We start from the raw sequence: 16,997 nt of genomic DNA, 5'->3' as shown, positions 1-16,997 counted from the left end.
AGTACTGGAGTGGGGTGCCATTGCCTTAATTAAGGCTATTATCATAAGATGGAATAATAAACAAGTGAATGTATAAATAAAGAGGAAAACTAAAGAAAATTAACTCTGAGCAGCAAGAAGGTACTTGAGAACAAGATCTGTATCTTTATCTTTGTGTAACCAGTGCCTAATACAGTTCTTGGCAAGTAGTAAGGTCTAGATAAATGTCTGAAGAATGTTTGTTATAAATATCTCCCAACTTTTGATTTCAGGCTAGCCCTTAATGCCACTATAAACAGCTTTATTGAATATAAACAGCTTTATTAAATTTACTTAAAGGCTAATAAACTCATCAAATCTTTGGGACAGTTACTGAGTTTTCCCTTTCTCTTATCCAGAGTATCCTCAGTTTCTTCGTTTTTATTTGCAGATACTTTTCCGCCTGGTAATCTAGTAACTTATTTACCCTAAAACATTTATTGAGTTCTGTGGGGTTCACTACTCATGCTGGACTACGTACAGTACAGACACATCATTCAGGCCCATGATAACTATGATGCAAGTCACAGTGATAAAAACCACACAGCAGACACAATCAGAAGTCTGTAGAAAAATCGAGAAATTCTAGCTGGGGTGAACTGGAAAGTCTTCATGGAGAAAGTGGTCTTTAAACTGACTCTTGAAAGACTACTAGAATTGTCATGATTAGAGCAAAATAATTAGAGCAAAGACTGGAAGGCAGAGAATGGAAGGGTAGATTTGGAAACTTGACAGTAGAATTATTGGGCAAAAGAAAAGGTCTGTAAAGGACTGTGAGAGATGAAGCTTGAACGGTAGTTTGTGGATTAAATGCAAAAATGAATAGGTTTTGGTTTATTTATTGGCAGTAGGGAGCCATCGACAATTTTGTGGGCAGAGTAACAGGATTAGAATAGTATTTTATGAAGATCAGTCTTGCAAGACTGTCTTGGAGTAGCTTATTGCTTGAACGGTCCTTCTTTGTCAGTAGTTCACAAAGTGATAATGTGCCTTTTATTGTTCTTCATTAGACAGAACTGAGTACTTTTGTCTTCATGACTATTATTCTCTGGAGGTCTTTTGGCTCCTCCTTTCTCTCTTGTTCCCTAATTTGTATCTGAGTTACAGAGAAAACCTCTTAATTTCTAGAGGCTCATTCCCCCTTTCTTCCTTCTCTTTGTCTTAATATGCTTGACATTGTGCCTCATGTCAGGGTTGTTTCAGATGACCTGAGGTTGATGGGTTTGCTTGTTTTTCATTTTTATACCCCTACTTCCACCCACCAGCCCCCACCCCAAGTATAAGCTTTATACAGAGCTAAGTGTCTCCAGGTTTCTAAGTGATTGCACTTTGGTTTCCTAGACGTTTACAACAGTACACTGTGTTTCCTAAACAAGAACTTCCAGGAGAAAGACTGGGACACCTAGGAATCACCCGCTTCCACAGCCAGGTTTTGTATCCTCAGACCCTATTACTAATTAGCACTTAGCTTTTAGTGTTTGTGGGCTTTGGCCAACGCGAAGGGAGATGTGGTTAGAGTTCTGCATTAGTTGAATTTGCTCTGGCACACTTGGCCTCACATATATCTGTCTCTGCTGCCCTTGATGGCTGCTGTCAGCTGGACTCAGGACGGTTCACATGATTTTAATTTCAAAGATGACTTTTTGACACCACTGGGACTCACTGTGCATAAAAAATTGGAGCTTGTAGAATGAAGCACAGTGCTCCTTGAGCTTTTTCACAGAAGGCCACCTAAAGACAGAAGGTAGTTCTAGTAATTCTGGAGGTGAGGGAAGGGGTTGTGCTAGGCATGACATTGTGTTGAGAGCCAGAAGTACAGTAGAAATTAGTCACAAGGAGCCTGCCTCACATGCAAAATACTTTTGAGGAAGACTCCCTTATATTAAAACCTTGGGTAAAATATGCAGCCCATTTCAGTTTTAATTTCAAGAAATCTTCCCCACCTCCGTGATTGAAGTCAAATTTATATTTCTTTTTGCTCCTATGATATTTAGCGATGAGGACTGAGCAACTAACACACACACACACAGGGTGATAAAGTGGGTCAGAAGAATAGGATGCGAAAAGCAGGTATTCTAAGTCCAGTTTCAGAAATATGTGATAGTGACAAGAAAGCAGGCTTTGGAGTCAGAAAGAAACTGACTCTTACTATATGTGTGACCTGGGCAATAACTTCGCTTCTCTGAGGTGCAGTTTCCATATTGATAGAAAAGGGACAAGAATACTTCGTAGGATTAATATCAGATCAGATCGGATCAGTCGCTCAGTCGTGTCCGACTCTTTGCGACCCCATGAATCGCAGCACGCCAGGCCTCCCTGTCCATCACCAACTCCCGGAGTTCATTCAGACTCATGTCCATCGAGTCAGTGATGCCATCCAGCCATCTCATCCTCTGTTGTCCCCTTCTCCTCCTGCCCCCAATCCCTCCCAGCATCAGAGTCTTTTCCAATGAGTCAACTCTTCGCATGAGGTGGCCAAAGTACTGGAGTTTCAGCTTTAGCATCATTCCTTCCAAAGAAATCCCAGGGCTGATCTCCTTCAGAATGGACTGGTTGGATCTGCTTGCAGTCCAAGGGACTCTCAAGAGTCTTCTCCAACACCACAGTTCAAAAGCATCAATTCTTCGGCGCTCAGCCTTCTTCACAGTCCAACTCTCACATCGATACATGATCATGGGAAAAACCATAGCCTTGACTAGATGAACCTTTGTTGGCAAAGTAATGTCTCTGCTTTTGAATATGCTATCTAGTTTGGTCATAACTTTCCTTCCATGGAGTAAGCGTCTTTTAATTTCATGGCTGCAGTCACCATCTGCAGTGATTTTGGAGTCCAGAAAAATAAAGTCTGACACTGTTTCCACTGTTTCCCCATCTATTTCCCATGAAGTGATGGGACTGGATGCCATGATCTTCGTTTTCTGAATGTTGAGCTTTAAGCCAACTTTTTCACTCTCCACTTTCACCTTCATCAAGAGGCTTTTTAGTTCCTCTTCACTTTCTGCCATAAGGGTGGTGTCATCTGCATATCTGAGGTTATTGATATTTCTCCCGGCAATCTTGATTCCAGCTTGTGTTTCTTCTAGTCCAGCGTTTCTCGTGGTGTACTCTGCATGTAAGTTAAATAAACAGGGTGACAATATACAGCCTTGATGTACTCCTTTTCCTATTTGGAACCAGTCCGTTGTTCCATGTCCAGTTCTAACTGTTGCTTCCTGACCTGCATACAAATTTCTCAAGAGGCAGATCAGGTGGTCTGGTATTCCCATCTCTTTCAGAATTTTCCACAGTTAATTGTGATCCACACAGTCAAAGGCTTTGGCATAATCAATAAAGCAGAAATAGATGGATGTTTTTCTGGAACTCTCTTGCTTTTTCCATGATCCAGCAGATGTTGGCAATTTGATCTCTGGTTTCTCTGCCTTTTCTAAAACCAGCTTGATTATCAGGAAGTTCACAGTTAATATAGGATAGATATAAGACATGAAGTTGTTATATCATGTAATAAATGCTGAATTATGTTACCAAAGTAGTGCTCCTTAATATTTTTACATCTGTTCTAAAATAAATCATCATCCATTTGGTCCTTTAAGTAGCCTTAACTTTTGTTTTTTGTTTGTTTGTTTTTATATTTTTTCTTTATTTTTTAGCCTTAACATTTGAATGTGAATATACATTTTAAAATCATTACATTAGTTAATGTTATAGTATTTTCAAAAAGTTGATCATTTGGCCTTACCAGTTGCATTGTTCAAGGTATGAAAGAAAGTGAAAGGGAAGTCGCTCAGTCGTGTCCGTCTCTTTGCGACCCCGTGGACTGTAGCCTACCAGGCTCCTCTCTCCATGGGATTATCCAGGCAAGAATACTGGAGTGGGTTGCCATTTCCTTCTCCAGGGGATCTTCCCGACCCAGGGATCAAACCTGGGTCTCCTGCGCTGCAGGTGGATGCTTTAACCTCTGAGCCACCAGGGAAGCGATGTTGAGCAGAATTTAGAGGGGAAAAAAAATCTATTTCATTTCTTTTGCTTTCATTAAAGGACAGCTCAGTGTACCACATCCTTTCAAATATATGAAAATCATGACAACACTGATAAGTGATTTTTCTACTATTAAGTTTATAGTAATGATTATCCTTATCTGCAATGTCCAATTTTATAATCCACCATCTTTATAGAATATGTATCATTAAAGAGATAACTTTTCAAGGCAAGAATGTTTAGAATATAACTCCCATACTAACAATTAGGCAGTCTGCACAGTGGAAGTATCAGCACATTTATTACAGATAAATTGTAAATAGCAAACGGACTATTCTAATTATGAAGCATTTGTCTTAGAACATTCCAGCAGTTGGAATTGGCTTTAGGCAAACGTATGCCTTAATAATATAGGGAAACAGTTGTGGGCTTCATGGACCCCCTCAAGGTCTCTTCTAAGCTGATTCTGTAGCACTAAGTATCTGAGTGATTCAAGCTTCAAGAAAATGGGAGTAGGGTAGGGTGTAAAAATAAAGTTTCTGGGATTTCTGGAGCATACAATAAAGTACCTTATGGTATGAGCTGGTGCTCTTTTAATGTTGAAGGTGAAATAGAGCAAAGTAAGGACATCTTGTTCTTCCACCCACATTAAACCCTCCAAAGATTCTAGCTCATTCAAAGTTTAGATCAGCAGAAACTTAGATGAGACCCACCTGTTATCTGAGAATGTTCTCTGGAGAACACGAAGACTTAGGGAAGAACAGATTACTCTGAAACCCTTGTCAGAAAACTCAACTTGTGTTTTGCAGCCAAGAAATGTCACTTTGAAAAGCTCAAGTTGATAACCAGTTCTTTTCTGATGGAGATTATCACGGTCTACAGTAATTTTTCCAGTGAAGTACAGAAATAGATTTTATTTGGACAAAATGTTTCACATACACCCAAAATTCAATTTAGAAAATACTTGATGAGCGGTACTTTGTGCTATCCTAGGCACAGGAGAAGCATGTAAAGAGAATATGAATATTGATTGGTATGCTGGGCTCAGTGTTCACCCGTTTATTGGCTGAGCCGAGGGAACTCTCTGGAGTCCTGGGAGGAGGACTAGAAATAGTCTGGGAACTTAGGGAAGTGGCTGTTTACTAAATAAGTCTCATTTGAGAAAGTGAAAGTGTTAGTCTCTTAGTCCTGTCCGACCCTTTGTGATTCCAGTGACTGCAGCCCGCCATGAATTTCAGAATTCATGGAATTCTCCAGGCCAGAATACTGGAGTTGTTAGCCATTCCCTTCTCTAGGGGATCTTTCCAACCCAGGGATCACACTTGGGTCTCCAGTATTACAGGCAGATTCTTTACCATCTGTAACAATTTGTATGTCCCTGTGGATGTAGACCTGGGTTTCCCAGGTGGTACTAGTGGTAAAAAACCTGCCTGCCAGTGCAGGAGATGTAAGAGACAGGGGTTTGATCCCTGGGTCAGGAAGATTCCCCTGGAGGAGGGCATAGCAATCTGCTCCAGTATTCTTGCCTGGAGAATCAGAGGAGCCTTGGGGGCTACAGTCCATGGAGTCGTACAGAATTGGACCCGACTGAAGTGACTTAGCATGCATGCCTGCATGGATGCAGATCAGCTAAGCATTACCTCTTCCCTCACCATGCTTCCTGTCTCCTTTTCTGGGGTAATCCTTTGTCTAGGATGCTTAGAGCAGGGACTCTTAATCTTAAGGGTGCCATGGATGTATTTGTCACTGATGAAGCATATGGACTCATCTAAAAATGATTATTAAAGCATAAAACACACAAGATTACATAGAGCTGTTCACATTGAAATAGAGTGATAAAACATTTAATAATTAATTGTGGTAAAATAAAATAAGATCTAGAGGTCCAGTTAACTACCATAATCTCAAAATAATGATGAATATAAATTATATTTAAGATATCCTTGACAAATGTTGGATGATATAAAAATAGCCATGTTTTCTACAGTAAAGTGATTTGTTGCCTCTATTTTTTAAGATTATTTATTCTATTTTTAGTTGTGCTGGGTCTTCCTTGCTGCACATAGGCTTTCTCTAGTTGCAGAGAGCAGGACCTCCTCTTCGTTGCAGTGCAGAGACTTCTCATTTTGGTTGCTTCTGTTGCAGAGCACAGGCTCTAGGCCCCTGGGCTTCAGTAATTGCAGTGGGCGGGCTCAATAGTTGCAATGTGTGAGCTTAGTTGCCCGTTGCACATGGAATCTTTTCAAATCAGGGATCAAACCCGTGTCTCCTGCACTGGCAGGTGGATTCCTATCCGCTGTACCACCAGGGAAGTCATGTCACCTACACTTAGAAAAGATATGCTCAATTTCAGTAACAGAGTAGTAAAAATAAAGATGTTGTTTTCTCATCTCACAGTCATGAATCCCTTGCATTCCTTCTACAGACGCCTTCGGGCTCCATAGACCCTGGGTGTCTCCATTCAAACTTCTGTAACAAACACCACAGACTGGTTGCCTTAAACAACAAAGAATTTGCTCACAGTTTTTCTCACAGAACTCACAGGGGGTGTGGAGTTCAAGATCAGGGAGCTAATACAGTGGAGTTCTTGGTGTGAGCTCTCTTCCCAATTATATCCTGAAGTGGCATTATCCTGATGTGTGCATTGGGGGAGGGAGAGAGACTCCTTTTCTATAAGGGCACTAAACACTTGATGAGGGCTTCATCCTCAGAACCTCATCTAGACCTGATAACTTCCTGTACTATTGTGATTTGTAATAAAAAATATAATATATATTTGGTCTTCATCTCTTTTCTGGCATTGAGCTCCTAAAATCCTTGGAATTTCATTCTTGGAATTTCCTAAGCGAGGAAAGCAACTAATCATTGACCAGGTTTGGCAGGAACAATAGTTTATTGGCCTCTGGGCTAGACCATGAGTTTCTTGAGGGCAGGAATTGTCAGCCTATTTTCTGTCCCTCAAATACAGCAATAGTGTCAACTAGATTGGTGTGAAATAAATATGGGCAGAATAAACCTTTGAGTCATGGGTTCTGTACCCACACATGCTTTCTGAGAATTCTTCCAAAATTTGAATTTGGCAACAGATACATTCCTTGATAGGAGAATTTCAGCCAAACCAGATTTGTGGTTTCATAGTCCAGCACAGTTTTATGTCTCATTCTTCTGTGATTTTGGTGCCTCCTAAACAAAGGCCAGTTTTACCTCTGTTGAAGGTATTCTTGGTATACTCATGCACTTAAGAGATCCCAGGGTAAAGGTAACTTGTATCTTTTCCATATAGTTCAACCTGGCCTCAACCTGAAGAAAAAAATGACAAATGTTTCAGTAGAGAATTCTAGATACATAATTGAATGAAAAAGAAAATACCTTCAGCCAGACCTTTTTTCTGCTTTATGCTCTTCTGACTTCTTTGTTCATCAACAGCAGTCATTGTGAAAATCGCAGGAATTTTGTTCCTGAAGTGCTTATCCCCTACAGAGATTAATACACCACTTAAGATCAAAGGTAAATGGGTTTTTTAAAAAGCGTTCTCTTCAAGTTTTGGAAGCAACAGACTTATACTCCAACAGGCTGTTTAAGAAGCAAGATACTAATCACAGCTCCAATATAACCATGCTTCTGACAACACAGCAAGGTGATTGTTAGTCATGCTTGCCCACCTGTATAAAATGCTGACCTCACTAATATGTATATTGGCTGCATATAAAAAAGATGTTGGCATCTTGCCCAAGGTCGTGGAAAAACTTGCAATTTCCTCAAGCCATATTCATTATCATACAAAATATCTGAAACATGGTTTTAGACAGTTCAACAGCCATGTAAATGGAAGTAGAAGATAAAAATACTGAATTCTGTGAACTTATTTTTAGAGATCATTTTTCAACACATGAATCATGATATGTAATAAATTCACTTTAGATATTTAAATGTAATCTTAGAGTCTGACTAGGCATATATATATATATATATATATATATATATATATATTTTGCAGGTGAATTTCCTGTAAATAAATTATATTAATTAACAGTTACACCCAGTGGTTATCAAATAAAAAGCAAGTTTCTTGAGTTGGGGGAGGTTATAAGAAACGAGACAGGGACATTTCTATGAGGGAATATGGTACATTCTTATTTGAGGTAACATAATATAGACATTAGAGGTAATTGACAGTATTAGCAACATGTGTAAAGTGCTAATGAGTGACACAGATAGATACAGCTATAGCAATTCATAGGACAAAAGGTTGCTGATCAGGAGAGACCACAGATGGAAAATGGACTTGGACGTGTGAACTAACACTAACAATGCTGCAGGCAACTTAGTACACACACATATCCTACTACTGCCCTCCCAGCCCTGCATCCCCCACAAGCTTTTGCTGTCACTCCCATTGCTGTCTTATTCACTTAGACCCTCCTCACTTCATTCCTGAGCTACTGTGGCCTCTGTCTCGTGCTCATCACTCCTTGTCTGAATCTGGGCACACAATGTATGATCAGACAATTCTCCTCACGCTGAGCTTTCCTCATATTACCGCTCTGTCCCACGGTTTGTACATAAAGTGCATATTTGATGACACTAGTCATGGTCTGTATTCTGCTTGACTAAGGTGTTTGTGAATCCAATGTGTCCCTTCTAGATTAGTCTTTCTCAGCTATCGCCATGATCTTATCTTTGGGTTTCAGAGATTATAATAGAAGCCTTTATATACTGTTACCAGGGGTATTCATTGTGAAGTCTTTCTGTAGGGCAGAGCCTTAAAATGCATCTATGCTTTATTTCATTCTAACATTATGCTTCCAATCATGCCTTTGAGATGTGTTTAAAAAACCCATATCATAGTAAAGCTATTTTTATTGCTGCTATTTTTTAAAATAACACAATTTGCTGGTTATCCTAATTGGTCCCTTGGAGGGAGGAGTATCTATACTCAAAATACCTGGGAAACATTAAAAATGATGGTGAATATAGAAAATACTATTTTTTTTCTAGTAAGCATTTTACTTTTTTTAATTTCCCCATGGTGTGTCCTTTAAAATTGTGGTTCTTTTGTTCTGTTTTTTTAAGATCTCTACTAACTTCCTGCTGTTCATCAAATTAATCCTTGCTTCTTCTGCCTGGCTTCCAGGACCCTGCATCAGCCTGCTCTCAAATTGTGTAGCAGCCCTGTAGAAATCTCAGCCATTTCAGTATGTTTCTATCTCTCACTGGACTCCCAGAGCCCAGACTCATTCCTAATGGTGTTCTCGTTTATGTGCTTTCCCCACATGACTGCCCTTTGTCTATCTCTGTCCTAGTTCAACTTCTGTTGTTTTTCAAAGTTCTAATGAATCTTGTCAAGATTTTCTCAGTCCCTCGTGGTGGTATCATCCAGTTCTGTGGTTCATCTCAAGTAAACAGGTGTTCTGGAAAAGAGCCTGGATTCAACTGAAGGAACTAGAATGTAACTGGAGAATACCTGTGAGATGAGCTTTGTTTTCTGATGAAAGTTCATTTTTGAAGGCTATTTGGAATGGAGCCATGTACACACCAGTCCTTGCTGCCTTGTTCTTTTTCTACTTAACTGAACATCTGTTTTCTTCAATAAAGAACTGGCTAAGGGAGAAGTCATGTTTTCTTTCTAAGCGTCAAATAATTGTTCAAGGAAAAATTAGGTAAAATTCAAAAAAATAAAGGTTTACTCTATTTACTCAATAATCCTTTTATAATCTTTTCCCTCTGTGTGTTACTTCTAGCATCTTCCCTCAGGGCACATACATGGCCTACTTATTCCAACATTTTCTCCACTTCCTTACCCCAAATCTTGATCTATTGCATTCACTGGGCTTGGTCTGAGAACTGTGAAGAAAAGTGAACTGCATTCATTCATATTTCTATGTTTGATTCATTAAATTATGAGCACTCAGTTGCTCAGTTATGTTTGACTCTTTGTGACCCCATAGACTGTAGTCTGCCAGACTCCTCTGTCCATAGCATTCTCCAGGCAAGAATAATGGAGTGGGTAGCCATTCCTTTCTCCTGGATATCTTCCCGACCCAGGGATCAAACTCAGATCTTCTGTATTGCAGGTGGATTCTTTACCCCCACACCACCTGGATTTCCCTCATTGAACTATAACCTGGCCCCATTCACTGGTCTTGCTCAAACATGTCCACAGCCCTTCTCTACCCTATACTCTGTGGGTACGATGTATGCATGCATACTAAGTAGCTTTAGTGGTGTCTGACTCTTTGAGACCCTATGGACTGTAGCCCACCAGGCTCCTCTGTCCTTGGGATTCTCCAGGCAAGAATACTGGAGTAAGTTGACATTTCCTACTCTAGCAGAACTTCTGACCGAGGGATAGAACCACATCTCTTGCATCTCCTGCATTAGCAGGCAGATTCTTTACCATTAGCACTATCTGGGAAGTCCATTATGAAAATTTGCAGACATATATAAAAATAGAGAGCATAGTAAAATCTGCCTGTTAAATACTCATCACACAGATTCAATTATCAACATTTTTAGCATACTCTTCTTTTAAAAGAAAGTTTTATCTTAATATTTTTGTCTTCTTACACTGTAACATCTGTCTTTTTTCTAAAACTTGTCTTTTAGTCATGTGCTTATTAGATCAAATGGTGATCTATCCTGTGGTTTTGAGTTTCTGTACTTAATCATTGTCAAAGCCAGTGGTATGGGAGAACAGAAATTAAAATTCAACAAACGTATCTAATATAGTTTTGTATGGTAACTGTGGGCACAGGTTACAATTTAATTGTAATTATTATTTCTATTCTATTAACTCCTAAACCTGAATTTATACCTACATTTTTTACAATTAAAATATGATCATGTGAGTCATTAATACTATACTGGTTAATTACCAAGTATTACTTCTTGTGAACCTCTCTTCACGTGATTTTCTTTGTATACAACTAAATACTTCCAGTGTGTACTTAGACCTTATCATCCCTTGAGAACCTAAGAATAACAGGAAGCTTCCTTATAGATAGTAATACTAGTGTTAAATTATGAACTACATTTTGTCTGTAAGAACTTGTCTTCTTAACTAAATAGAATAGCATTAGGATATTAGCTTTAAACGAAGGTTAATCACTTTCATTCCTCTGAATAACTCATTACTTTTACACAGTATAGTTCACTGTTGAAGTTCTCTAATTTTTGCCTATTTGTTTTTTCTTTTTCCCCAGCTCTTGTAAATGTGAAACTCTGGGCCATTGATCGACAATGTTTTCAGACGATAATGATGAGGACAGGACTTATCAAGCATACCGAGTATATGGAATTTTTAAAAAGGTAGGATGCTTTTCTTTTCTCCTGAGAGTGTTTTATTGTCTTTTCAACCTTTTCCTGAAATGCAGTCCAGGGAACACTTTTTGCCTTTATCTCCGTTGTATTAGCCTACTAATTTATGGAAGTACAAGATTTTGGACTGGCTTCTTTCTGTTTCTGCTGCCAAATTTCATGATATGTGGTTAAGTCAGAACTTCAGAGTTTCATTCAATATTCTGTTATAGAGGAGAGAAACAAGTGAGTATCTGCATGAACAAAAAAGGATATTGAGGTCATCTCTATTTATCAGTTAATATATTGTAACTCTTCTCAAGCAACCCACAGTATAAGACTGAATCATCTCTTATATGAAGTTTCATATTAAAGATCAGATGACTAAGGTGAAAAAGTTCCAAGAAACAGCTTATTATCCTTTAATCCTGAATTTAATTTCCAAAATTAAATTCATTTTATGTTGCAGTTCTGAAGTATCAAAGGCTTTTCTTGTCTTTATATTATCATAATAACTCAATATACCATGGGAATTGGAATGAAACACCAGTTTTCATTTCTTAGGAATATACTGGTATTGATTGAAATTAATTTGTCTCTAAGCTTATTTTAGAGAAACTATATTATTTTGTCATTAAAAATAATATTGACAACTTTGCCTTTTTTCAGAAAGTAGTTATTTTGTACATTTTTTCTTTTGAAAATAGAATCATCTTTAAGTAGTTATATATAGAGTATGTGAGCTAAATGGGGGTGCAACACCAATTAAGATTTCATTTTCATTTTTGAGAGCTAAAATGTTAAACTGGCCTTTTCATTTTATGTTTTTATTTTTGGCAAATAAATGACCTAAGTTAAACTAAAAAAATCAAATTCATACTTTGTATCAGTGATACAAAAGTTTTAATAGATATTCATTGAATTTTCTTAAATGCAATTGTATACTTGGATATTTCTTTTGGTTTGTTTCTGATTAACTGTTCATATATTTTTCATTTCCACATAGTTTTCTTTATATTCTTGCTAAAATTCAAATATGTCACGTGATAATGTGTTAAAAAAATTACTGTGTTGGTAGGGTGTCAGTTTTTTATCTCAGTGTGATTTAGTGAAACACTTAGGAAAAGTGGAAATGGGAGTTTCTGTTTAAATGTTAGTATAGTTCACAAGGAAATGATTCAAGTGCCAAATGATATGGCACTTGTATTAATATACATATAGATATATGTTGATATGTGTATTGATATATAGATGTGTGTATGTGAATGGAGAGAGATGGAAGGAGACAGAATGAATATTCACTGTAAGCCTCTATCAAAGTGCAAGTTACTGATTTTCTTGTGACATAGCCCTGAAACAGAAAGATCCCAATTGGTAATCAGTGAAATGCTTGTTTGTGGGACAGAACTCACTATTTGTCTCACATACCTAGGAGCTGGGTACTCACCACGCTGACTTCAGCTTCCATAAGTTTTCATAACAAAATGGAATTGTGGCAATGCTGTCTTGCATGACACCAACAAAAACTTTTTAGAGGCACAGTTCCAGGAAACTGGAGATGCCTCCGTGCTCCGTGTGTGTGTGTGTGTGTGTGTGAGTGTGAGTGAGATTCACCCTGGATAAACTTTTATTTTTGTAGTCTCAGAGCTGTTCCAATTTGTCATCTACTTTGACAATTCAAACCTTAAGCCACAGAAGTTGGTTTTCTAGGATTTGTGAACATTCCACGTTGGTCATCTTAGAGCAAGTGGAGTTTAACTGATTTAATATAAAAGAGGCACTGACTTTGATGTCACTTTGCATCTGGCCACTCTGTGAAACATCAAGTCCACACCATTTGCATATGCAGTACTGGGCTGGAAGTCCAGAGAGATGACACAGTGACCACTGTTGCCTCGGGCTGGTTTTAATCTTCCTAAATGATGACAGTGACCAGCTGGCTCCCTCTATAGCCTTTCAATGGCTGGCAGTTCCTGCTGAATTAGCTATAGCCTCATTAACTGGTTATTTAAGGTCCTGCCCCAGCCAGTGGCTCCCTGCGTTTTCAGCCTGGTTTCTTCTTGCCCCGGGGCAAACCTAATGATTCCAGGTGCTCAAGCAGACCCTGTGCTTTTACGCAGCATCCTGCCTCTGTTGCCTTTTCCCCCACAGTCAGTGTTCAAGTCTTAACTAACTAAAAGCTTCCCTTTCCATAGATACTCTTGTTTCTACTGAGAAGTAACCTCTCCTTCCTCTGAAGCCTCCTTTCTACCATGTTTTCTACTATATTATAACCTCACTACTAAGCTTAACTCTACTTTTAAGCTATAAACTTTTAAGGACTAGAGCTATTTCTTCAGCATCTTGATACTCTTCTTCGGCACAAAGCTTGTCATTTTGTAGACAGGCATTTTATAAAAGGACAGTAAGTGTGGGGCAAGTATGTAATTTGCAGGGCCCACTGGAAAATAAAATTCAAGGCTCCTTTTGCAAAAGTAGGGAAACATTTCAAGTCACTGGTGGCATAGTATTAAACAAAGAGTAGGAATTGTCTAATCTTGCTGCTGCTGCTGCTAAGTTGCTTCAGTCGTGTCCAACTCTGTGCGACCCCACAGACGGCAGCCCACCAGGCTCCCCCGTCCCTGGGATTCTCCAGGCAAGAACACTGGAGTGGGTTGCCATTTCCTTCTCCAATGCATGAAAGTGAAAAGGGAAAGTGACACGACTCTTAGCGACTCCATGGACTGCAGCCTACTAGACTCCTCCGTCCATGGGATTTTCCAGGCAAGAGTACTGAAGTGGGGTGCCAGTGCCTTTTCCGTCTAATCTTGGGTCCTGCACTATTATCCTAGTGAAATTAAAAGTGAATAATACTCATTCCTCCATTTTCCAAAGTTAATGTGTTCTGCCATTTATTTGGCAAAGCTGTTGAGATGCCATATATTCTCCAAGGAAATGATAGATCTTGTCAAAAACTAAGATGATCAAAATTGAACTTGCCTATCATAACTTCAGAATTATTCTTATTTCCCTGTGTATTGTAGATTTTAAAAATTTGCTTAGCACTCTTTTACATTATGTAAAAGCTTTAACATTTTATATAGTTAAGTCAACCAAATTTTTTTCCTTTATAGTTTCATGTTTAGAAAGACTTATTGTGTCATAAAAACATAGACTTAACTCTAAAATCCTCTGCAGCAGCGTGTGTGTGTGTGTATGTGTGTGCATGTACATGCGCGTGGAGGAGGGGTGTTTTTGTCTAGTGCACTTGCTAAATATAACTTTGATCTGAATTTTTCTACTATAGACACATGCACTATTTTGTTAAACAGGTAAAGCAATTGTGACACTATAAGGAAAAAAGAAAAACTCTGGGAAATGGTTTTAGAACCCATCAGAATTCTTTGCAGTGAGGGTCTCTGTTGGACATAGGAATGCCTTCCTGATGAAGTGATTTCAAGGGTAGAGAGAGACAGACTGAAAGAGAAAAGATTCTGTTATCACTGCTCATCTCCCCATGCCACTCGTCCTTACTTTTCTACACAAGCAGTAAATTTGAAGTATAGGAAAAGGGGACACATCAGGCACGGAAATGCAGAGCCAAAATGCGAGGGTTTCTTTCTTACAGTCAGTTTTTATTTTCATTTCAGGGTTTTAACCCATTTTATAGATACTAGTCATGTGGTTTGGCCTCCTTTTTTGCTATTAAATGCCACATCAAACGTGGTTCTGGTTCTTTAATGCTGTTAGTCCATTCTCTTTTATGCTTATATTTCACATTCCCTGATGAAAACACAGATGTTCCTATGCAAGCATAGCAAAAAAAAAAATTTTTTTTTTTCACGGAGCAGTGCTACGAAGCGAGGCACGGTTTCTGTAGGTCCGGTGGCAGTTCTGTCAGTTGCCAACATTTTCCAACATTTGGCTACTGAAAAATGGACTTGTTTCACAGATGGATTCTGAAAAATGAGCCAAATAACTGCCAGAGTCAATTTGTGTCACTTTTTCCTGAGCATTTTCTCTGTGCCGCTTTTGGCACACACATCTGTACCCAGAGGAGCGTTAGAATGCAGCTGTGTGACCGATGGGATATACTCGTAGGAACTGGGTTTTCTGTTCGTCCCAAACTATGCTGCTGCTGCTGCTGCTGCTGAACCTCCTATTTATCTTAATGCCTCACTGACAAATCAGAAAAACACCAGGGACTGTTTGGAATTTAAATTACTCAGTCAAGCCTGCTGATCCTCAAAAAAAAAAAGTAAAACTTTTCTTGATCCACTAAGGAATCTTTTGTTAAGGCAGGTAATTTTGTATCATCACTCTGCATAAAACCTTTCCATGACTACTTCTCATTCTTAAGATAGAGTAGTTCTTTGGCATTGTCTCCAAATCACTGTTTCCTTTGGCTACTGCTCACCTCTGCAGGTTCATCTCACTCTCCATCTTCTTCCTCATCTTCTCATTGGCTCTTTGCTCTAGTCACATTCAGTTCAGTCCAATTGCTCAGTCGTGTCCGACTCTTTGCAACTCCATGGAATGCAGCATGCCAGGCCTCCCTGTCCATCGCCAGCTCCCAGAGTTTACTCAAACTCATGTCAAGAAGAAGACTGGACTTCTGGTAAATCATAGAGCTATGCTATGCTATGCTAAGTCATTTCAGTCGTGTCCGACTCTGTGCGACCCCATAGACGGCAGCCCACCAGGCTCCCCCGTCCCTGGGATTCTCCAGGCAAGAACATTGGAGTGGGTTGCCATTGACTTCTCCAATGCATGAAAGTGAAAAGTGAAAGTGAAGTCGCTCAGTCATGTCCGATTCTTAGCGACCCCATGGACTGCAGCCTAACAGGCTCCTCCGTCCATGGGATTTTCCAAGCAAGAGTACTGGAGTGGGGTGCCACTGCCTTCTCCGAATCATAGAGCTACAGTGCTGAATTAATCCTTCTGCCACGGTTTTCTTGTGGAAAGCCCTGCTGCACATTTTGGTGCTGTGTACTGTGTTAGTCTCTCAGTCAAGTCCAACTCTTTGTGAATCCATGGACTATAGCCTGCCAAACCCCTCTGTCCATGGAATTCTTCAGGCAAGAATACTGGAGTAGGTAGCCATTTTCTTCCCTGGGGGATCTTTCCAACCCAGGGATCAAACCCAGGTCTCCTGCTTTGCAGATAGATTCTTCACTGTCTGAGCCACCAGGGAAGCTCAATATAAAGGTTCCTTATTCTATATGCCCATTCCTAGGGAGTAAGGCCAAATCTGGTTTGCTATTCCACCTTATCCTCTAAAACAATAATACTTGTATACACACCTAACGTAATTAAATATGTTACTTACATATGTGTATTAGAAAAGTAAGTAATATTGCTTTTAAAAAAGCAGTATGACTTTTCTTCTAGAAACTCCTGCTAACTTTTATATATCAGTATGGCCTTCACTGTGAGGATAATTTCATTTTGGTTTGACTGTGACTTCAGCCTCTTCCCCAGACCAAAACTTGTTGAATCTTCTCTTTAATTGCTTTACATTTCTCTCATCCAGTAGTTTTTGCCATACCTGCCATTAGCAGGTGCCTACATAACAATGCATCTTCATGTCTGGTCTGATATAGCAATAATGATTGCATTTTAGATTTAGAAAAATTTAAGACAAGATAGTTTCATCTCTGTTGATATGTTATAGGTATAGCAGTTGAGTCTTAGAGCCCAGAATAAAGTCATATTTAGTTAGAAAACTT

The 16,997-nt window shown here is 39.1% G+C and overlaps 1 protein-coding gene across 4 annotated transcripts in view; it reads left to right on the top strand.

Annotated features, from left to right (window-relative positions):
- PRKG1 (protein kinase cGMP-dependent 1) overlaps positions 1–16,997 on the top strand; it is a 1,416,234-nt gene that overhangs the window by 894,966 nt on the left and 504,271 nt on the right. For all 4 annotated transcript variants that reach the window (XM_070781204.1, XM_070781203.1, XM_070781205.1 and 1 more), the window contains one exon: positions 11,196–11,301. In XM_070781204.1, coding sequence (XP_070637305.1) covers positions 11,196–11,301 — 106 coding nt within the window. The remainder of the gene's footprint in view (positions 1–11,195; positions 11,302–16,997) is intronic.

The sequence above is a fragment of the Bos indicus genome, chromosome 26, assembly GCF_029378745.1.
Source record: "Bos indicus isolate NIAB-ARS_2022 breed Sahiwal x Tharparkar chromosome 26, NIAB-ARS_B.indTharparkar_mat_pri_1.0, whole genome shotgun sequence".
Classification (NCBI taxonomy): domain Eukaryota; kingdom Metazoa; phylum Chordata; class Mammalia; order Artiodactyla; family Bovidae; genus Bos; species Bos indicus.
The sequence above is the reverse complement of the archived record's forward strand: the minus strand, read 5'-3'. Positions and strand labels throughout refer to the sequence as shown.